This window comes from Paramormyrops kingsleyae, chromosome 8 (assembly GCF_048594095.1).
Source record: "Paramormyrops kingsleyae isolate MSU_618 chromosome 8, PKINGS_0.4, whole genome shotgun sequence".
NCBI classification, from domain to species: domain Eukaryota; kingdom Metazoa; phylum Chordata; class Actinopteri; order Osteoglossiformes; family Mormyridae; genus Paramormyrops; species Paramormyrops kingsleyae.
The window spans coordinates 38411128-38434288 of NC_132804.1; the positions used below are offsets into that span (position 1 = coordinate 38411128).

At 41.3% G+C, this 23161-nt stretch overlaps 1 protein-coding gene across 1 annotated transcript; it reads left to right on the forward strand.

The window, feature by feature from the left end:
- The first annotated feature begins 1193 nt into the window (after window positions 1-1193).
- On the forward strand, window positions 1194-22247 carry LOC140592346 (uncharacterized). Its single transcript, XM_072715801.1, has 8 exons — window positions 1194-1245; window positions 2838-2937; window positions 10801-10890; window positions 19581-19685; window positions 19872-19903; window positions 20074-20132; window positions 20264-20328; window positions 21563-22247. Exons 2-8 carry the CDS (start codon window positions 2893-2895, stop codon window positions 21833-21835), a joined length of 669 nt encoding a protein of 222 aa, XP_072571902.1. The 5' UTR covers window positions 1194-1245; window positions 2838-2892; the 3' UTR covers window positions 21836-22247.
- The last annotated feature ends 914 nt before the right edge of the window (window positions 22248-23161 follow it).

The window sequence follows — 23161 nt, forward strand, 5'->3', positions numbered from 1 at the left end:
AAAAAGTTGAAAAGGCCAACCCAGTGTAAAGAATGCTCATTGAAATTTATATGAACATGATTAGATAAGGTTAGCAAAAAAGATAATAACAGCTGTTTATTGCTATAAGATCCATTTTACACAAGCTGACATAAACTCTGTTAGCAATGAGGTCAGAAAGAACAGTATTGTCCTGAAAAGCTCTGCTTGGTATCACTAGGGTTCCAGTATATCACCTTTAGTCACAACTTTTTATTGTGCCTGTAGTTGTATAGGTTATGAAGCAGTGGCAGAAAAGACAACTTTTAAAAAGACATTCACAGAAAGATCATATTTAAACAAAATTTTCAGTTTGTTTAAAGTGAAACCTTTGTTCCTGTAGTATTTCCTATGCTTTTACTTGAACTTGAGCAGATAAAATGTTTCTATATACCTCAGAATTCATTGTGCGACTACCATCAGCATTTACATCATCAAGGAAGATAAGTGTGCCAGTACCTGTGGCAGCCATATATGCACAAACCACAACACCCCCACCACCATGTTTTACAGATGAAGTGGTATGCTTTGGGTCTTGGGAACTTTCTGTCTCCACACTTTCCTTGTGCCATAACTTTGGCACAGGTTGATCGTAGTCTCATCTGTTCATAAGTTCTTTTTCCAGAATCCTGCAGGCTCTTTTAAGTACTTTCTCTCAAACTGTAATCTGGCCATTGTGTTTTTGTGGTTAACTAGTGATTTGCATCTTGCAGTGTAGCCTCTGTGTTTTTGTTCATGTGACATTGTTCAAGTCTTCTGCAGATATTAGTCTCTGACAAAGGCACACCCACCTCCTGAAGACTGTTTCTGATCTGTTGGACAGTTGTTTGGGGATTTCCCTTTACCATAGTGAGGATTCTTTTGTCATCACAAGTGGAGGTCTTCCTTGGCCTACCAGTCCCTTTGCGATAACTGAGCTCACCAGTGCATTCTTTATCCTTAATGATATTCAGACTGTTTTAAGGTGTTTTAAAATGTTCAAATGAAAGGCAATAGGGCTGTTATTTTTCTATATCTCACAATTTAGATTCCTTACCAGGCTACAGACAATTCAGCACTTTTGCCAGCTGATCACTCCTTGCCCCAAGAGCACCTGGCTGCAGACCTTCACTGTGGAGTCACTTCCGCTGCAGTCTCCACTCCCAGGACATGTCCAATGTCAGTACAGGAAATAACAAGGTGTGACTCCACCCCCTTCAATAGCGGAGAGTGAGCTGATGAACAGCGGTAAGTGCCTGATTTTCATTATCCACAGAAAGTAAATTAATGTAGCCTTCATTAATAATAGCCTACAAATTACCGAATGTCTGTCAGTTTAGGTTGTCGTTTTAAAACTTTCGCCGACGACGGCTAACATTAGCACCTTAATTTCTAGTTACTAATGTAACCGGTGATTGACGGTGGTTACGTCACCCACGGGTCCGGTGTTGAGTTGCAGTGCACGAGCGGCTGGTTAGAGGGTAATGGTCTGGTGTTTCCGTGACATTTATGCGAGCGACTGGGATCGTGGTGAGCGGGTGGTTGTCTTGTGTCGGGCTGCAGTGTAAGGTATTAAGCGATGGTGGTTAAATGGCGTGGCAATGTGTTTTTTTTCTCTTTTTGGTATATAATAATTACCGATCTTACCGATCCAGATGATGGGGGCGTGTCTGGGTTTATGCCGAAGCCCACGTAGGACGCAGGTGGATACACTACGAAACACAATGTACTTAAAATGTGCTTAACTCTACCTTAATTTACCCCTGAAAACACACCAAACCCCTTAATTTGAATTAAGTGGGCGTTAATTTGTGAAACAGACCCCTTAATTTTACCTTAAAATTAGATTTAAGACATGACTGTGAAATCCCTTAATCTTAAATTTAAGGTGTTAATTCAGGGTGTTGTATTACTAAGGGGTAATTAAGGACACTATTAAGTAGAGTTAATTCTTAAAGTGTGAAACTATGCTTGTAAAGATTCAGGTGTAATACTCCAAGTTTGTGCTGACATTAAGTGTCATAATAAAGGTTATTTATATGGTTTATAATCTAAACTGATATGCATAATTATGAACTTTGATACAGTGCCAAATGGAGATTATTGTAAAATTACTGAAATATTGTATTAGAGTTATTTCCTTAAAAATAATGTCTTACTAGTCACTGGGTATAAAAGTTAGTAAATTGGGAAGGTTATATTTACACTACTTCACTTAGAAACCATTTTTAGTGCCATTTTTCCATCTACCAAGTGCTCCGCATATGTACGACTTTTGCAGCATTCTGTGTGTAAATAAATAGAAAGTAAATATTGAAGTATTATAAATACAACATCTGACACAAAATTGTCAGAGTGCAAAATTCTCCAAATGCAATGAATAGTTGATTGCATGATCCAGTCTATTTTTTATTTTCATTTTCATTCAGCAATGAAACTATAATTTTCATCTTTTAAATGTCTGATTTTTCATGTAAATTTTATATGTCTGCATGCATTTCATATTATGTAGTAAATGTTCATTCATAAAACATGAGTGCCCTTTGAAGGTCATCACCATTTTCTTAGATTTTTTCTGAAATTTTTATTGCACATTTGATTTTGCAAAATAACACTGACTTCCAGCTTTAGACAGATGACAAATTGATTAAATGGTTAAGAACAGATGCTATTTGACTACAACCAATCATAATTAGGTGCTGATAACTGTAATTTTCCATCAACAATTCTTAAGTATACAGTGTACTATGAACAGTGTAACTGTCAGGTCCGGTGCACGAACGGGTAGCGGGGAAGGAGACTCGGGAGACGTGAATCCAAAAACGAGCTTTTATTTATAGAACGTGGAGCAGCACAAGACAAACGTCAATGACAGACCTGGGGAAACAGACTTGAATGCGGACTGAAATACACAAGACAAGCCGAAATAACAGGAAACAGGTGATCACAATCGGGGCAGTACAAGTGGTTAATGAGGGGGCGTGGCACACACGAGGATCGTACGAGCAGGTCATGACAGTAATATATACAAAGCAGTAACAAATTCAAACATGACAAAATTGAAAATGAGCACATATTTGACTGCTTACTGTACTTATATTTTCAAAACATTAGACAGTTAACCTATTTACAGACATGTGACTCCAGCCACTGTGGCTTCCCAGGGACAGGCACATTCAGGAAATAAATTTTGTCATCCTCAAATGCTACGAACAAAGGTGCTGACAATGATGACATTTGGATAAAATCCTGTCCCACCTTTTCCCTTTTGCAGAAGTACATGTGTACTTCTTCATCAATTTCTGGATTTGGGAAAATGTCTACCACAGCAAATGTGTTATTTGTGTGTGCTACAAAATACTGAATTTCACCAAATGTTGCCTCTGAAACCTGCACATAGCAAGATTTCTTATTATATTTGGCCTGCCGTGCTGCAGAGAACAGTAGAGGCTGATTGCGGCCCTTCTTCTGCACTCGGAAGGTCTTGTGGCAAACCATGATTTCCATCTTCTCATTGCTGTCTGGCAGAAATTTGGTCAAGAGCATTAACTGATTTGGACTTGGATGTTGTTTTGTCCAGGTCTGGGTATTCAGGGATAGTCCATGATGATCCTCATTATGGACTGTTTCTGAACTGTAGGCAAACAATGTAAAGTCCAGGACCTAAAAATGAAAATAGATTTTTCCTACGTTTGTGCATATTCACATTTTTCCCAGTTACACCAAGCTACAATTTCATGGCTTGTAAAGTTGTACAGTGATTTGTCTGGTACACTATGGTGCTGAAAAAACACTAAGAGGGTTTACTACTAAGGCAACACTCACTATTATGAGTATATCTGTACTTTAAATCAATTAGAAATAAAATTGTTTCTGCTAAATGAGCAAATGCATTAATAAAGCATGTTTTTCATATACTAGAATTATAACCTTAACCTTACATATGACCTTCTTGCAAATACAAATACATATAATTTACCTGGTAAGTCCGCATTATTGTACTCGCCATGTCACACTTATTGAGTGCACGCCTCACAACCCAGCTGTTAGCTCTCTCAAATGGAAACATCCATGTAGACACAAGAGGTCCATTCTCTCTTACTGATTGGGGCAGGTGTAGTAGGAGGTGGGTCGTGATGTTCTATTCTTAAAACACAAAAGACACAAAACACAAAAATTAAATGGCAAAATAGAGTAATATGACAATGACAAATAGGACCTTAGTACAACTAACAATATTAATATTATATCATATTGTTCAAAGCATTGTATTCACCTGAAATGAAAGAGGCCAATCCCTCTCCATGAGGGCACAAGCTAAAGGTACAATTTCATCAAGATTCTCGAGGTCCACTTCAGTAAATGATTCAGCATAGCAACACTGAATAGCTTTCAGCCACATGAAAAGGCTACGCCGCTGTTGTTGCTCAAGCATTCCTTTCGGGCACCATTGGAAAACCCCAGAAATCTGAAACTGAAGAGCAAGAAAAAGAAAACACTCCATAAAATGTTACTACAATTTACAACATGTTTTTGCCTTGGTAGCATCAATATTCTACATACAGTAGTTTTAAATTCAGTGTTGGCAGAGACATATCAAACCGCAAGAAACAGAAAAAAGGAGGTTATAAAATTTAAGAATTATGTTGCGTAAGTTACATACCTCATGGATAGCCGATGTGTTGGGCAGATTCTGGGAGAAGACTGGTCCAGCATTGAAACTCGACCCCACTGGAGCAATGACACCAGTTGCTCTTAGATTTGCCTCCTTAAGCTCCCTTTCTGTAAGAGCAAACCTTTGAGGTGGAATTACCCGGTGGACATGGTCTGCCATCTGCCAAGAACTAATAACCTTCTTTGAATCACACAGGAAGTCCATGAGATGGGAGAATGACTGTTTGATGACATGCATACCATCTGGGTGCGATTGTCTGACCTCATTGTGATATGGCAGAGACTGCATTGGATATGGACCAAATACTCCTTCTTCTTTGGCTAACTGTGCCCTTTCAAGTTTCGTGGGTGCATTTTGATATTTAGCCCTTTGGAATACCCTCTCTTCATAGGTAGTGTTTCCAGGATGCTCTCTGGATTCTGACAGCATTGCAATCATCCCACATCTTGGATTGCACTCAGTGGTTGGGAACAGCTCCTCTTGAGATCGCAAAGGATGTGCTGTCCCCAAAAATCTCCGATTTCCAGATAAGACTGTTTTCCCAAGGCACCTGCATTTGAATCCTTGTAATTTGCACCAAGGACATGCCCTTAGCCCCATTGGTCCAACGCAATGTAGCAGTTTGCATCTGCCCATGAAATCTGTAATGAACCGTACTATTGCCACACGTAGAGGAAAATATTAATGATGGAAGGCATCATATGTAAGTCTGCCATTTGAGGAGTGAAGCTCTTGCACTAGCACTTCCATATATGGGTCAAGGCTTGGAGGCTCTTTTTTTCCCTCTCCTTCTATTACCCCACACAACATCAGATGTCCCATTTCATTCCGCATACATGCGGGCAAATTGAAAATCTTTATGTACATGGGCCAGATGCTACACTCTTTCCCAATTGTTTTGCAAGGATTTACTCCATCAGTTGCAAAACCAATTGCAATTCCTCTCTGGTCACCCTGAAACATTCCCCCAGGAGAAAACCACCTCCGCCACTCACATGTGTTTTGTATATCTATGATTAATTCAGGTTCTTCCAAACAGTGTGATTGTAGAAGTTCAGCTATTTTGGGGCTTGAATACAACCTAACTATACGAGGGATTACTGGCAGATAGCTGAATGTTTTTATTGGTAAATTCCGATCATTCAGTCGTTTGTTGCCATAAGCTGGACACTGTGCAAGGCATTTATCTTCATCCCTGAAGTAAACATAGTCACCCTTTGGGCAGACATGGTAGACAGAGAGGGGTATGAGGAAGGGATTAATGACTGAAATCATTTCACTATATGAGGAGGGCATCTTATTACCCACTGGTAACAAGAATGATTGCTCTGTGGCCAAAACTGAATTGAGTGCAGCCTTTGACATTCCAGGGTGCTCTACGAATGTCTTGAGGTGGCGACATACAGCTTGGAGGACAGTGGTACTGGATCCTTCATAAATGTTTGTTTTGTATGACCAGTGAGATGTTATAAGACTACAGTCATATGATGGGGTCACCTGGAAACAGTTTGAGGTGGAGCTCTGGGAGAAGTCTTCTGAGGTAAACTCCTGGGAGAGTTCTATTGAGTTGGCTACCTGGGAGACTTCTTCTGAAGTAGATACTGGGGAGAGCTCTTGTGAAATGGACACCTGGAAGACCTCTTTAGAACCAGACTCATGCGTGACCTCTTCAGAGTAACATGACTTAGAAACTTCTCCAGACAAAGACATGTGGAAATCTTGTTCAGACACTTGATTGGTAACTTCAGGGATGGAATCCTGTGAGTAAACCTCTTCTTCAGATGTTGAATGCTCCTCTGAGGATTCAGAATACTACAAAAACATTAAATGAAAAAAAAAAGTGTTACACACAAATTCATTCCTTAATGTTGCAGATTTTTGCTGTTGTTAATGTTTAATTGATATTGGTAAATGTTATAATTTGGAAAATTATAGCTTTGCTAATTTTCTGTTTTTGATCAATATCTGGGTAGAATTTCCAAAAAGAGAAAAAAATCTAGCAAAAACTGAAAAGAGAAGAGACACAGGATCGGGGAAAGAGGACTTTAATCGGGAGAGATATACAAGGCAAAACAGGACTTCAAACAAAGCTAAGACGTTAATGACAGAACTGGGGATACATACTGTGACGTGGACTTAAATACACAGGACTTAATAAAACAACAAGAAACAGCTGATAACATCGGGGTTTCACATGAGGTTAACGAGGGGGGCGTGGTTAACGAGGGGGGCGTGGCACATAGGAGGATCGTCCAAGCCGGGCGTGACAATACTTACTTGATGTATTGTAAAGCCCATCTCATGTAGAATAGAAATGTAGTTAGCCAAGGATACAATCTGAAGATAAAAAGCATCATGAATGGCTTCTGTTTGTGTGATGCATGGCCAAAATGAAAAGTGTAAAAACTTATAAGAACATTTTTTTTATCTTAGTAAAATCACAGATAAATTAAGACTGCACGGATGAATCAGGTCATAAACCTACCTTTCTATTCTCTTTTTTAAAGTGAGCCTTTATTGTCCTGAAAAATACATTCTTTTTCCTCCACAGACAGAACAAACACACTGGAGTCTTGACTTCTGGTGTCTCCTGTAAATTAAAATGTTTTTGTGGTCACATTTATGGCAATGTAGCTACTTAAAATTTAAACTGGCATCTTAAATGTCATTTGTTAAGACTGGGTACAAAATATATTTTTGGAGATGTAGTGGCAAAAGTGGTAGTGCAATTTTGTGCAGGGTTTTCATTTTACAGAAATTGCTTGTAAGAGTAAATATATTAATTGGTTGTAGTTGTTATTATAGTATGTCCCCAACCATCACCTGGAATCATTTGCAGGTATCTCCAGATTTTAAAACCACCAGCTGGGATTCATACAGCTGCGGTCAGTTTTTAATGTCATTACAGATGCTTTGTGGAACTGATCCGCCACAAAATTAAGAAAATTTTTGAAAAATTAAGATCCTAAGTCTTTTATTTCCTTTTGAGGAACTTGTTGGTCTTCTTCAAACCATATGTCAGTTGGACGTTTAAAATTAATAACAAAATAACATTTAAATCTGAGTTTAAAGTGAGGAAATTGGTTAACCAAAAATTCATGTTTACTAAAAACTAATATCAAGATCATGTTTAACATAAACAATAACATGGATATTGACTTGTATTAATTGTATTTTAGTACATTTAGTGGAAATAGAAAATTCATTCTTACCGTTGTTTTAATTTTGATAAGTCCATTTTTGGAGAGTGTCTTGCTTGTCTTACTGATGCAGACACAAAAGTACATAAGTCTTACATAAGTCTTGCAGAATCTCTAAGGTATCTGCTCCACAGCAACCGCAGTACCAATCAGTATCACTTTACAGATTTTATTGGTTGGCATCTGTGTCGTGATTAGTTGGAGATATTGTACTCCAGCAACAGCAGTAATATCTCCAACCAATCAAATCCCTTTGTGCCAACCAATGAAATCTGGTTATGCAAGAAGCAGCCAATCAACGTCTACGGAAATATACGGAGTAAGCCAGAAATGTTAAAAGTGTTGCTATCAGAAACGGCACCAAAGACACCAATAGGAATTAGACCGGCCCACTCAATCCTTCGTCAAAGCGACGATGACACGAAGAGATGATGGAGAGGTATGTTCACTCATTTCCACGGTCCACTAAAAATTACAGAAAAACAAAACCAAGAATTTGAATTGTCTATAACTATCAATATATGGCCATAGTTTATGAATTAAGATATGAAGTTTACTTACATAGAGCTACCAATTAGCAAGACGAAACTAAAAGCTTGCTAAAGTTAATTAGCAACCCTGACTTACTTGAATTAGTAAATCTCTGTGGTAATTTTCCTTCCAAGAGCTTTTTATTAACCCCAAACATGACTTAAACCCTTTCAATGTTCTTCATTTTGTTTTTAAGTAAGTAAGGTCTAATTATTTTTATAAAAAAATCTAAATATTAAAATTATTTTTGAACATTTGCCTGAAGTGCCGATTTTGCCCGCCCATTTCCATAACTTTCACTGGTGTCGCTTGGCTGTAGGATCGCCTCGCATATGTGTATGTGGAGCCGTACATTTACCTTAGGTCAGGGGTCGGCAACCTTTTTAAAGCAGAGAGCCATTTTTTCCTAAATATCTGAACCAATATTTACAATGAGCCGCAATGGTTAGAGAAGGGGGTTTGAGATACGATTTTTTTTATGTGATAGGGGCACATATGCATTTAACACAAAAACACAAGTTCAAGTTCAAGTACTTCCAAAAAATAAAGAAAACCAGTTTCGGGGGGCATGTCAGTTTTAAATCACTCGGACGCGTAACAGCGCAAAGGTGACTAATATTACAACATTGTTCAGTTCTGTAGCGATAGTCTTCACCCTCATCCCTTCTTTCGTTCGGCTCTGCAGTAGTCTGCCCTTCACTCTCCTTCACTACTGCTGTGCTGACGAGCAGTGCAAAATGTAATCACAACTCAGCTGGCTATTATATGTAAATCGGAGAAAATATAATAATTTTTTACGAAGATCTGGGAAGGCATGGTGACGATTTACTACAAAAAAGTATTTAAAAGAATTAGGAATCCCAATAAATGTTGAAGCGTACATCCAATCTCCAGGTGCTTAAGAAAACTCCGGAAAGAATGCTATTTAACCAGAGAAGTAATCTCGTTTTGGTGAATGACTTTGAGGAAGATGTAAATTATGCAGTTAAGCGGACTGCCTCATTCACATATAGTTAAAGAAATATCTAAATGAAAAATAATATTAACCCATATATAATACTGTCGTAAAGAAATTATTTATCATAATTATGTTAAGACATAAAAATGCGAATGCCGCTATCATTCTGAGAAGAGCCACAGTGACGTGGTCAAAGAGCTGTATGTGGCTCGCGAGCCGCAGGTTGTAGACTCCTGCCCTAGGTTGTCCGACATGTTGGTTTTTCGTTGCACAAAGTGGGCATGTCGGAATGTATGCAAACGCGCAGCGTTGCATATTTGTAATGTAGCGTCGTGCTCCATGACCATCGCGTGAATCGACCCAGGGCGTGAATTACAGAGTGGCTGACAGGGGAGACCTTTTATTTCAGGAACCTTACATAAAATAAGATGTGAACAAATTTCAAGAGAGCGCCCCTGTAATCCAAACCATGGCCTTCAAACTACTTGATAAAATATTGTTAGCACTAGTATTCTTTTTAAAAAATGGTTTGTGTGTTCACAGCAACCAGATTTATGCAGGAATGTCAGCGGAGGAACTCTGCCAAAACATTGGCAGAATGAACCTGGCAGAATGAGCTGGCTCATGAACTATATGGTAATGTTAAATTGATAGCGCCTACCAGTGTTGTGTTTAGGACAAATATGCTAAATTTGGTGATGCAGTCTTCTCAGTTGCCCCTTTGTCCGCCTTACTTACTGTTGCTTTGCCTGCTAAATGCTCACTCTGCGTGCCTTAATTATATTATGGTGCTTTATTATTAATTTATTGATAATCATTGTTATTTTTTCAATCTCTGTGTGGCCATAATGTTTTGGGTCTTATAGTTACAATCATGTGGATTAATCTATTTTCTCTGTGTTTTACCATGAAGAACAAGGCGTGACAGGGGATGATTTTGTGGATATTGGGGAGCAAGATGTTTACATTTTGTTCCCCAAAAACTTCAGGCTGTGGAAATCTCTAATTTCCATTTTAAAACTAAAGGCAAGTAAATGGTTTGATAGCAAGCACTCTGTTTTTTTCCTTGTGGTTTCACAGACTTACTGCTGTCAAGTCATGGTTACAGAATATATCATATTTAGTTTCATGATCTTTCCCTCAAGCAATCTGGAGTGGAAGCAGAAGACTTCCTTAAAAATAAGAAGGGGAAATCAGCAGCAACAACCGAACAAAAGAGATTCAGTATTACACAGTCCTGGAAATAGAAAATAAAGTGGACAGAGCTGTTAGAATACAGACAGTGCAGGTAGAAATAGAATCAGTAGAATAAGTGGTTATCACATCAGAAATACTACTACCATTTATTCTGCTGATTCTATTTCTACCTGTACTCCTCTGTATTCTAACATTTTTGGTGCAAAACTGATATCTTTCTTTTTTCTACACATCTCCACCAGGCTGTTGTAAGGTCATCCCTGGGTGCATCGAAAATGTGGACCACTGCCTGCAAGGGAGCTGAAATTGATTGGGACCCTGTCATAAGCAAAGTTTGTACCTCATAAATTTGTTTAAAATCAATGTGTCTAATCAAATAGTTTCATTTCTGTATCTTACTTATATACCACATAAAGCACAATGAGTGCTTAAAATTTCGATTCACAAGTGTTACGTGCCGTAAGTTCGGGTTACGTGCCGTAAGGAATTTGTGCCGTAAGTTTAGGAGGATGCCCGTAAGTTGCTCGGACCTCCTGCCTTCTCGCCGCCGATTGGTCAACTGCTCTCTCGACTCCGCCCTCTGGATCTGACCCCGCCTCCCTTGCCCTCGGAGCAGTTTCCTTTTTTTTTTTTTTATATTCCCTCCTCCACCCCCCCTCTGCGGAGGACTACTTTATCTGTATCTATTTATTTATTTATTAATTTATTTTATTATTATTATTTTTTATTATTATTTTTTTATTTTTTATTTTATATTTTTATTTACTTCCTCAAAAGAAGGAGAGGGAGGGGGGGGACAAAGGAGAAGGAGGGAAGAGAGAGAGAGGGAGAGAGAGGAATGGAAAGAAAAAAAAAAAAAAAAAACAAAAGAAAAAAAAAAAACAAGAAAAAAACAAAACAGATAATCTGCTTCCATGTCTGTTGAAAAGAGAAAGACAACATACGACATCTGTACTAATCACAACGACCATCAAACGTTAAATGTTGTTGAACAGCACACACAACCAGCATTACAACCCATGCCCAGAAACAACAGCCGATCAAGATAGTGTGTGTCCGTGAGCATGTGTCCGTGAGCACCTGTGTGTACACCTGTGTGTCAGCGCGCTGGTGTTCCTAAGGTTTCTCCATGTAATTGTCTAGTAGTGTGTGTGGGGAGCCACAGCCCCGCCCACCCAGGACATGAAGTTGACACGGAGGAGACCCGGGCCCCAGATATCCAGAGGCCCCCCAGGGCAGGGGAACCCCAGGAGGACCACCGCAGGGACAATTGCTGCCCCCACCGAGGAAAGGGCAGAGGAGCGCTCCGGAGGGGGGCCATCCGGCAGCCACATCACAGGAGCCCCAGGGGGCCGTGGCGACGAGCACGCAGGCCCCGCCGGCGGCTGGCCACACCAGGGCAGACCGGTCCCCGGGCCCAGAGATCCAAGGGCCCAGAGATGGAAGGGCCAGGCCCCGGCAGGCAACCACCGAGAGTGAGCCAGCACACACCAGAGCATCCAGCCCCGGACATCGAGAACCACCAACGCATCGGCAGCCGGGGGCCTCATCCACCAGCAGGGAGTGTGGCGGGGGGGAATAGAGCCTGAGATGTTATTTCAGGTGGAGTCTAAGACCCAACCTGACACATACGTATAGACAAACAGGCGTACACATACACAAGCATATGTTCCCACCCTCATGCACACATAAACAAATATTCACCCATTCGCCCAACATGAAGACACAGAAATGAACGCTGTACGCACATTCACACTCCCCATATATACTCTATACTCCGAGATCTAGGCACCACCGCCCCCAGAGGGGCAATCCGCCACCAGACCTCGGAGATGGATCCCTTTTTTCCTCTGGCATGGGGACAAGAAGACCACCCCGGACCCCACAGCAGTCGAGAAGCCCACCAGCCCAGACCCCAACCGGACGGCCAGCTCCTCCCAGCCCCCGGCCCCAGATGGTGAACAGAGAACGGGGGTGTGAAAAGACCCCATGCTTCCCTCCGCCCGCTCATATGTGGTGTTGGTGCGTGTTGTTCTAAAGTGCTTTAAAACAGGGGAAGGGCATGGTGCTAACCACCCTCTGCCAATCAGCAGCTGGTGTCAGCTCGGCCCCTCCCCAGAACCCTCAATGTCTATGTGCAACTTAAAATTGAGAAGTGGGCACTGGCACCAGAGGTAAGGCTGAATGAACAGACCGCCCTCTGGACGCCATTCCTTGTGCCCACCCCTAAGGCCCTAAATGTATGTGTCATGAGAGAGTAAGTAATGAGAGTGTCTAAGTTGTGATGTGTGATTGAGACACAGGTGGTCACGGGGGGACAGAGGAGGAACACCTCCCCTGCATCCCAGCGACGCACCTGCACCTCAAAGCCCTATATGTGTGTTGGGGTGACGGAGCGGGAGGAGGGAAGCATTTAGGGATGGGGAGGAAAGGATCGGGGGGGGCAAAGTACCCCCCCTCTGGAGCCAGCCCCCCCGCTGACCCCCATAAGCACCCCCGTTCACCGAAATCCACCCAGGGCGGGAGAGCCGAGGCCCATCCAGTCCGGGGGCCCAGAGCAGCGGCACCACCGGGCACCACAGAGCCCGGGGCAGCCAACCAGACCCCACCACAGAGGGAAAAACTACACCCACCCCACCATTCAGTCAACTCCCAGACTACATAAGACAATAGACACCCAGGTTGGGTCCATTCTCCTACTCTATTGGATTCCCCCCCACCACCGCAGAGTGGATACCCCTAAGGCAGGGACCACCTGCGGACAGATGGTAACAACCTCCCCACCAGCTAAAGAGGCCCCCAGCCCCTCCAATGCGCCGAAGGTCCCTGCGCCGGGGCTGGGCCCCAGTGCACGCGCCAGCCCACACCCCGGCGACCCACCCACCAGGACCCAAGCCCCCCCAGCCCAGCCGGAACCCCAGCCCGGAGGCAGAGCGCCCCCAGAACCCCAAGCCCGCCCCGGACCCACCCAGGAGCAGCACGGCCGCCAGGCCGGCAACCTACGTCCGCCGGCACTGGCTACCCCAGCAGCGCTGCATGCAGCCGCCAGAAAGACGCCACCCAAGAGCCACCAAAGCCCCATCCAGGCTAGGACCGCAGTCCCAGTGCCGAACCCCCCCAGAAACCCCCCCCCCCCCGACACCCCAAGCCCATAGGCCCCCCCCCACACCAACAACAAAGACCGAAGCGGGACAAACCTGCGACCCCCCACCGCCACTAGGTGATGGAGCTGATCAAAGGAGCCCAGAGAGATTGGTCTAATGTGGCGGCAGAAGCTGTATCAAGACTAATATGGTCCAGCAAACTCTCTCTATATTGGTTGATATTAAGGTTATTTTTATTTTTCCAGTTCATGAGGACAGTCTTCTTAGCAATGCATAAAGCGGTGAAAGCCATGTGGGTTGTGTTAATCTCTGTAGTGACACCATCTAGGTCGCCCAACAAGCAGACTGAAGGAGAGGCTGGAATGGTACATTTCAGACACTTTGATAAGTCCTCACAAATCCTGCGCCAAAACATCTGAACAGGTGGACAGAACCAAAGAGCATGGATGTAATTGTCAGGTGTATCCCCTTGACTGTGTGAGCAGTTGTTAGAAGATGTAAAACCCATCCTGAACATCCGATGCCCTGTATAGTGCACTCTATGCAGGATTTTGTATTGTATTAATTGTAAATTGGGACTTCTAATCAGTTCAAAGGTTTTTAAGCATGTCTTAGACCAGAAATTGTGGTTCCAGCTGATTGATAGATCTGCCTCCCATTTTGCAATAGGAAGGGATATTGAATCATCCATTTTGGAAAGTGTCCTGTATATTTTAGACAGTAATTTGGGGGTTGGTGGTATTTGTAATTTGATTTGATTAGACTTGAATTTCCTTTTTACTATAGATTTAACTTGTTGATATTCTAAAAATCTATTCTTGTTAATCCCATGTCTTTTAACTAATAAGTCAAAGGGGATAAAGTCTATTTCTTCGAATATATGTTCCAAGTATTTAATACCTTTACAACTCCAATCCGGGAAATTTATCATATTATTGTTTAGTAGTATGTCAGGGTTGTTCCAGATGGGAGTACGTTTGCATGGGATTAATGAAGACTCAGTCATTTTAAGAAACTCCCACCATGCTGTCAGAGAAGAGCTGATACTGATGCTTTTGAAGCATTCATGTCGTTTAATGTTTGAGCTAATGAATGGTAGATCCGAAATCTCTTTGTTATTGCATAGAGCCTGTTCTACGTCTAGCCAAGGTTCATCTAAGAGGGTATGTTTTAGCCATCCTGAGATGTTTTGAAGCCTGTTGGCTAAGAAGTAGTGGTTAGGCAGATCTAGTCCTCCTTTGTCCTTGGTCCTTTGCAGCGTTTTTAAGCTAATACGCGGTGGTTTATCTTTCAAAAGGAATTTAGAGATGGCGGAGTCCAGAGATCTAAACCAGTCAGGTGATGGTTTACTTGGAATCATTGCAAATAAATAATTAATTCTTGGTAACACCATCATTTTTATTGATGCAACCCTTCCCATGAGTGATATGGGCAGGGACTTCCATCTAACCAGCTCATCCTCTACCTTCTTTAAAAGTGGGATGTGGTTTAATTTAGTTAAGTCTGCCAGCCTAGGTGAAACATTAATACCTAAATATTTAATATCCCCAGATTGCAGTGGAGTGGAGGAAGAGTTCTGAAAGGAGCAGTTAATTGGAAGAACTGTAGATTTTAACCAGTTTATTGAATAATCTGAGACTCTTGAGAAAGAGTTTATTAATGTAATTACCTCAGAGAGAGTGGTTTGTGAATGCTGGAGAAAGAGTAACACATCATCCGCATAAAGACTGACCTTATGTTCCACATTCTTGCATTTGATGCCTTTAATCACTATAGCCTGTCTAATTGCTGCTGCTAGTGGTTCAATAAAAATTGCAAACAGTGAGGGGGAGAGAGGGCATCCCTGCCTGGTGCCCCTCTTGAGACAGAAGCTAGAGGATGTTTGGTCATTTGTCCTAACACATGCTGTTGGGGAACTATATAATATTTTTAACCAGTTTATAAAAGAGGTTCCAAAACCAAATTTGTGTAATGTTGCAAATAAAAAACTCCAACTAACTCTATCGAATGCTTTTTCTGCATCTAGAGACAATATTATGATTTGAAGGTTTTTATTGCACGAATAGTCTATCAGATTGAGTAATCTACGTGTGTTTGTTGATGAGTGCCTCCCTTTTATGAAACCAGTTTGGTCAGGATGAATTATGTGAGGGGTTATCTTCTCTATTCTTTTTGAGAGAGCTTTGCAGATTATTTTAAGATCAATATTAATAAGGGATATTGGACGATAGCTGGTAGGCAATATAGGGTCTTTGCCTGGTTTTAGCAAGAGACTAATGTTGGCAGAATTCATATTTGGTGGTAGTCTACCATTTTCCTTGGTTTCCTGCAACATTCTGTAGAATGTTGGTGACAGAATTGTCCAGAATTCTTTATAGAATTCTACTGGAAATCCATCTGGGCCTGGAGCCTTATTATTGGGCATACTGTTCAAAGCTTCCTGGAGTTCACCTGGTGTCAGCAGAGAATCCAGTGCCATCGTTTGATTATCTGATAATTTCGGAAGGGTTATACTATCAAGAAACTGATCAATTTCGTCTTTAGATGGGTTTATCTGTGGTAAGTATAAAGATTTGTAAAAGTCCCTGAAAGTGTTGTTTATTCTTTCAGGGTCATATACTGTATCCCCAGTTGAGTCTTTAACAGCACATATAGTTGTTTTTTCTTTATTTATTTTTAACTGGTTAGCTAAAAATCTACCTGATTTATTACCATATTCATAATTTTGCCAGCGAAGTCTTTGTGCTAAGAATTGTGTTTTTTTTTATGAATAATTTCATTTAATTCTAATTTTGCTTTACGTATTTTGTTCAGCATTTCCTGTTCCTGGGATGATACATAAGCTTCTTCTAAGGATTTGATGTTTTCTTCTAATTCCTGAATATACTTGTTTTCTCTTTTCTTTTTATGTGATGAGATTATTAAAATAATGAGATTATTTTACCTCTCATCACAGCTTTGCCTGCTTCCCAGAGAACAGATGCTGATGTTCCAGGCAGGTCATTATAGTCTAAATATAAAGCCCACTCTTTTTTGAAATAGTTAATAAAATCTCCATCTTTAAGCAATGATGTATTAAATCTCCAGTTTCTAATTGGTGGAATGGCTTTCTTATTTATTAGGGTTAAAGATACAGGAGCATGATCGCTGACAGCTATAGGGTGTATCTCAGTGTCTGAAATGTCACTCAGCAGTGAGCTACTGATTAGGAAATAATCCAGACGAGAGTAAGAGTGATGGACGTGTGAGAAGAAAGTATATTCCCTACGGTTGGGGTGAAGAGAACGCCATGCATCGCGAAGACCATAGTCGCTCATGTACTGCTTAACTATATTTATGGATTCCCAATTGCGCTGAGCAGCTGTACTGAGCCTGTCCATTTCTTTATTTAGTGCGAAATTGAGGTCGCCCCCAAGAACGAGTGTGCTATCTAGGTGTTCAGAGAGTGCGGTAAAGAAAACGTGGAAGAATGAAGGGTTATCAACATTTGGACCATATATACTAACAATACATAACTTCTTGTTAAGTATAGATCATTTAATGATAATAAATCTACCTTCTGGATCTATAATTGTGTTGAGTAATGTGAAATTAACATTTTTATGTATTAAAATTGCTACTCCCCTTTGCCTAGAGTTATAACAGGCTGAGAACACATTAGGAAACTCAGGTGTTTTAAGTTCATCTGTAGCTGTGGCAGGTCTATGAGTCTCTTGTAATAAAACAACGTCTGCCTGTAGTTTTTTAAGCTGGCTAAATATTTTTAACCTCTTCTCTCTGGAGCCAGCTCCATGCACATTCCATGAGACAAACCTTAGTGTGCCCATAGACATGTGTGTGTAGCTAATATTGCACGTGCAAATGAGTCAGATACGAACGAGCGTGTGAGCGCTTGTGTGCGTGTGTATTCTATAAGTCTGTGTGCACTATAAGGTCGGAGTGGTTGTGGTGAAGCTAAGTACATATGTACATGGTCATGTCGTGCAGATGTGTAAAAATCGAGGGTGTTGTGTGTGATTGAGTAGAAATTTAAAGCAGGTGATCGGTGCAGGGAAAGCAGGGAGAAGTGAAAAAGACATACAAAGGGGCACGCGAGTAAGGGTATATGTGAGAAACCTAGAAACGAAAACATTGTTAGCACTGTAGCGCTGCGGAGACTGACGGTAGTGTATTTGTTATGACATAACATTAAATTAGCGAATTAACATGTATAAGCTAGATTGATGTAAACGGAAGAGGATTTGGGAAAAGAAGAAAAATATAACAGGTTCTTATCTGGAGTGGCGTTAATATAACCAGGGAGTGATGTTAGGGTCACGGTAGAGCTGTCCATCCACGTAGAGCCGGTCCACGGCGATGACAGCTCGGGAGCCCTTCTGGATGGAGCTGCGTCGGATTGGGAACAGAACTTTGCGTCGCTCCAGAATCTCTTTGGGGAACTGGTCGTTTACGCCAAAGTCCGTTCCTTTCAGCTCCCTGCCGCGGCTCTTCACCTGCTGCTTCTGTTTGAAATTCCCGAATTTGGCCACAATAGGACGCGGTCTCAGGGCACCAGGCTTCTTAGCTCCCAGCCGATGGACTCTGTCAAAGCAGATGCTTTCCACAGTGTCCTCTGGAAGCTTCAGGTGGGTCTTGATAAATGTTTTAACCGTAATTTCTGCGTCCTCTTCAGCAGATTCCGGGATGCCTGAAAACACCAGGTTATCTCTCATACTACGGGCTTGGAGATCGATGGCAGTCTCTTTTATTTTTTTATTTTCTTCTTTTAGATTGGTCACATTCTCAGTTAGAGACTTGACCGAGCCCCGTAGTGAGGCATTTTCAGCAGCGAGTGTTTCCACCTGTTGCTGGCTGAATTCCAAAGACTCCCTCAGGGATGTGAACTCCTGATGCAAAATCTCGACCAGAGACAACCTCGCGTCGAAGCTGGACAATCGCTTGTCGATTGACTCCAGGATGTCGGCGAAGTCTTTACTAGTCGGCGAAGTTGCTCCGGGGGAGTCTGCCGGGCGACTTCTTTTGGATGACGGCGTCTCGCTTTTGCCCGGGGAAGATGTATTTAGGTTCTTCTTCATGACTATAGTGTCAAAGTACCAGTCAATGTATTCTTCGAGTGATTCCAACTTCCCCTCGCTGTCCTCGCTCAGCTCGCTGTTCATTCAGATTTTCCGCCAAGTCTCCGGCGTCTGACGTCACTTACAGCATTACCTCGGAGCAGTTTCCGGTTCATCGGCTGAAGAGATTGCCGCTTCGTCCCTTCGGCTGCCCGCTACTTGCTTCTCGCCTGCTAGCTCGCTCTTTGTTCGCTTTTGCTTTGTTTGATTGACTGTGTATGACTGTTTTGCCCTCAACTTTTGATTCTCGCCTCGCCCTTATTTGTACTTTCGCCTTGGTTTCTGATTGCTTGATTGGTTTTGGACTTTCGCCTGTGTTTCGACTTCGCCTCTCGGTTTTCCCTTTTGATACCTTTGCTTTGGCTTTGTGTTTCGTGTTCACTAGGTGTGTAGGGAGTGTCTGCCTTTTTGTTTATTCGTTAACGTGGGGATTATTGTTTGTTTAGTCAGGGAGATAGATTTAGGCATTGTTGTTTCGTTTCACCTTTTTTTTGTGTTCGCTTAGGTAGCTCAGCTTGTGGTGATACTCGGTAGATGTGCTTTTGTTTGTTTCTTTGGCCTTTGTCACTCCTGGCGTTCGTTACACCTAGTGTTTGTACTGTGTTTGTGAAAAACTAAAAAAAAAAAACTATAAAAAAAGACTCCCTCTGTGTCCCGTGTTCCCTTCTCCTAGCCCTAGTTGGCCTGTCCTCCCCAATCCCTCCTTCCCTTTCACTTTCTTGCGGTCCAACCCTAGACTGGATCGTAACAAAATATAAAACATCAAATAAAGTGTTTTAACAGAATATTTCATGTAATTTCAAGGTCACAGCAAAGTTGCCCTGCCTCATCGGCAAAGAACAAGAAATTCGTCAAAAAGCATTAAAAATGCTCCAAAACAGGAGGGAGTACCTCCGAAGGTCAGGAAAGGTAATACATACTGTACATGGGTAACTTGCAAGCAAATTAAAATTATTCAAGCCTCTTACAATCCGATTAAATCATCAATCCAGCATACAGACCTAGTCAGCGAAGGCTGAAAAATTTTCCTGTTCATGTTCTTCTTCACTTCTCATGTCATGGCATAACTTCATTTCTATTGATTGCATTGTCTAGAAGACAGGGAGGACTTCAACTTCACTTGAACAGTATGTAGCTTTTTCTGTATTTGTATCTTATGATTGTGTAAGATAGTAATACATTTCATAATTTAGCTTCTTAAATATTCTGCAGTCGACAGCCCAACTGATATTTTTGCAATCTTAAACCTATCAGGATCAATACAGTATATGTGCATACATATTTTATGTGTTTACAGGCATGTAAGACTGCTGAAAAAAGATGGGAGAACAGTAGCCCTTGGCAAAGTTGTTGGAGGTAAAATGTGTTTTTACATTTTCCCAATCCTGTTGCTTGATTCACTGTACTGCACAGTTTCAGGTTTTGAACTTAATTTTGAATAATGTTTCAAACTGCTACATACCTGAAATGTTTGTGGTTTCTTGTAGAAAGAACAGAAGCACTTGAGGTATGCCTCCTGGACATCACACCTCCATTTAAGCACCTTTACAAAGTAAGTAATTTCCTTGAAATATCATCAAAGTATATTTTTTTTCTGGGCAGCTCTTAGACTGGGTTTCCATGGGACATTATAAGGATTAGAAGTAATTAAACCAATTTGGTGAAAATTATGGTCTTACATAGCATTAAAAATAGTTTAATTGACAAATAAGAATCCTCACACCTGGGTTTGAACAGCTGACCTACAGGTTGTCCCAAAAATCTGCATACACACCGGCCCTTTGCGGGTAAGATTGGCTACCTCTGCTCTATACCATTGTGAGTCCAAATCACAAGTACTCACCCAGCATTTACTGACACAAGTTAATGTAAATGTAACGAGTGGGACTTTAGGACCCAGGAGTGAGTGAGTAGAGTGTATAGATGACGGTAATTCCAGTCGGTCAAAGGCGTTTCGATTCAGCTGTAGGCAGGGGCAGTTGGAGGGAGTGAAGCCGCGGCAGGTCTGTGTGGATCCGGGGTTAGTGTGCGGCTGGTGTGTGTGATTGACGCGGAGTAAATTCTGGTGTCGTTGCTGTACGGCGAAGGCCAACGTGGGCATTACGTGCCTGGGTGGATCTCCAGTAGAGTGGGGGACTACATTGGGCTGCAGGTGCCGGAGGCCACATAAAGAAACATAAACTGGTTTCAGGGAGCACATTTTAACATGGCCGCTATTCCATTTTTAGTAAATACCTTATGTATAGAACATTATGGATTTGCTGTGTTTGTATTAATACATTTTGATGTGCAAGTTAAGAACATAAGAACATAAGAAATTTACAAACGAGAGGAGGCCATTCGGCCCATCAAGCTCGTTTGGGGAGAACTTAGCTAATAGCTCAGAGTTGTTAAAATCTTATCTAGCTCTGATTTAAAGGAACCCATGGTTTTAGCTTCCACTACAATAGCAGGAAGACTATTCCATACTCTGACTACACGCTGTGTAAAGAAGTGCTTCCTCAAATTTGTTTTAAAATGTTCTCCCGCTAATTTCCACTTATGGCCACGAGTTCTAGTATTTAGACTAATATTGAAATAGTCATTTGGCTGAACAGGCATGTAAGACTGCTGAAAAAAGATAGGAGAACAGGCATGTAAGACTGCTGAAAAAAGATGGGAGAACAGGCATGTAAGACTGCTGAAAAAAGATGGGAGAACAGTAGCCCTTGGCAAAGTTGTTGGTAGTAATTGCATGTTTGAACAAGCTCTATCCTCCTAATATTTTTTCTTCTTTACCATTATAGGCAGGGGAAAAAGTGAAATGGAGAAAAAAATACATAGATGGGCTAAGTAAGCAGCAGGAGCAAGGAGCAGAAGACAAAATAGGAAAGAAGAAGGGAGAAGAAAACAAAGATAGGGGTGAGAAGACAGATGAGGAGAGAAAAGAAGTGGAAGAAGGAAGCAACAAATTTAAAGGAGGAAGAGGCTATGAATACGTTACTTATAGCCCACCAAAGGCTTTTCAACCCCAAGGAGGCAAGCGGCCTGTAAAAAAAAGAAAGCTTTTTTCGTTGTAATTCATTTATGCATAATAATAAACAATATTTTATCATATTGGTTTGTGATTTATTATGCTTTATTTTTTACCTAAACATTTCAGCACACAATTAAAATTAAGTGATATTTTTATAAGGATATTTTAAGTGCTTAAGAACTTAAAACAGTCTTAAATAACCCCTTAATTAATAAAAAAATAATGGGCAAAATAAAGAATTTTAAGGGTTTACGGGCCCTTATAATACTATTGAACTATCCCTTAATTTATTAGAATTAAGGGGAGATGTAAGTCATTTTAAGTAGTAAAGGAACCTTACAGTACTCTTAAACTGCCCCTTAATAATCAGAATTAAAGGGCAATGTTATGTTGAAACAATCTTAAATTGCCCCTTAATTCATAAAAAATTAAGGGATGAAATAAGGATTTTTTAAATGTAAATTTAAGGGGCAAATTTGAAAAAGTAAGGGGAAAATTCAGTAGTTTTACACCTTAATTGGCCTTAATCTGTGCACTTTTTCCCTTAATTTCTCTTAATTTCACATATAGCAGTAATTAAGGTAATTTTAAGGGCTAAAAATTAAGGGGTTTGATTTCGTAGTGATATATGGCGCATATAATAAATGTTGACCTCATGTATTTTGTGGGTATGGTATAAATTGTGTGCATATTTTTGCAGGAGTTGTCATTGCTGTTTTGCCTGTTTTGTTTTATTGCTCTCGTTTTGTGAGAAGATGATGTAGTTTGTGTTTTTGGTATGGTTGCTACCATCACTATGTAGGTTAACTGGGTACTGGCTGGGCTAATTGGTGGGGGTCCTGAGGGTAGTTCATTGATCTTCTTTTATCCATATAGCCGGACAACGTGGTGCTGGAGTTTTAGGGGTTGGTGTGGCCTTCCCTGCACTGCATGGTGTGATTGCAGGGTGAATTAAGAAGCACTAGTTCTATGCTGTGGTTTGCTGTGATTTTTGTGTGTGTAACTTGCACCTGATATGTGAGCTCATAGTGTGTGCGCTGTGGTGTTTCCTTTCCCCTCTCTCTCCAGGTAATCACTCTCCCTGGCTGGTTTACTGGTCAAGGTGTAACCATAGTACCTGGGTTTTGACTTAAACCCCTCCTTCCTGTTCAGTGTTCTGGTTTTAGTCATGCTGTGACATGCTGGTAATTGTTTATAAGCTAGGTTGTTTTAAAGGATTGTGTCAATAAATTGTTTTAGTACTGGGATATGAGTCTCTGCGTGTTTATGCAACGTAGCTGCGTGTGGAAATTCTGGGGATAACATCATATATCCTAAGGGGCAGGGCCTTAGGTGGCGTACTCTGGTCTCCTATGTGACCTAGAGCCAT

Excerpts from the sequence above, each read along its gene's own strand:
- LOC140592346 (XM_072715801.1), top strand. The coding sequence starts at position 2,893 with ATGCGGACTGAAATACACAAGACAAGCCGAAATAACAGGAAACAG. Across the intron at positions 10,891-19,580 it reads GGGACCCTGTCATAAGCAAA|GTCACAGCAAAGTTGCCCTG; the intron begins GTTTGTACCTCA and ends TGTAATTTCAAG. Across the intron at positions 19,904-20,073 it reads ACTTCAACTTCACTTGAACA|GCATGTAAGACTGCTGAAAA; the intron begins GTATGTAGCTTT and ends ATGTGTTTACAG.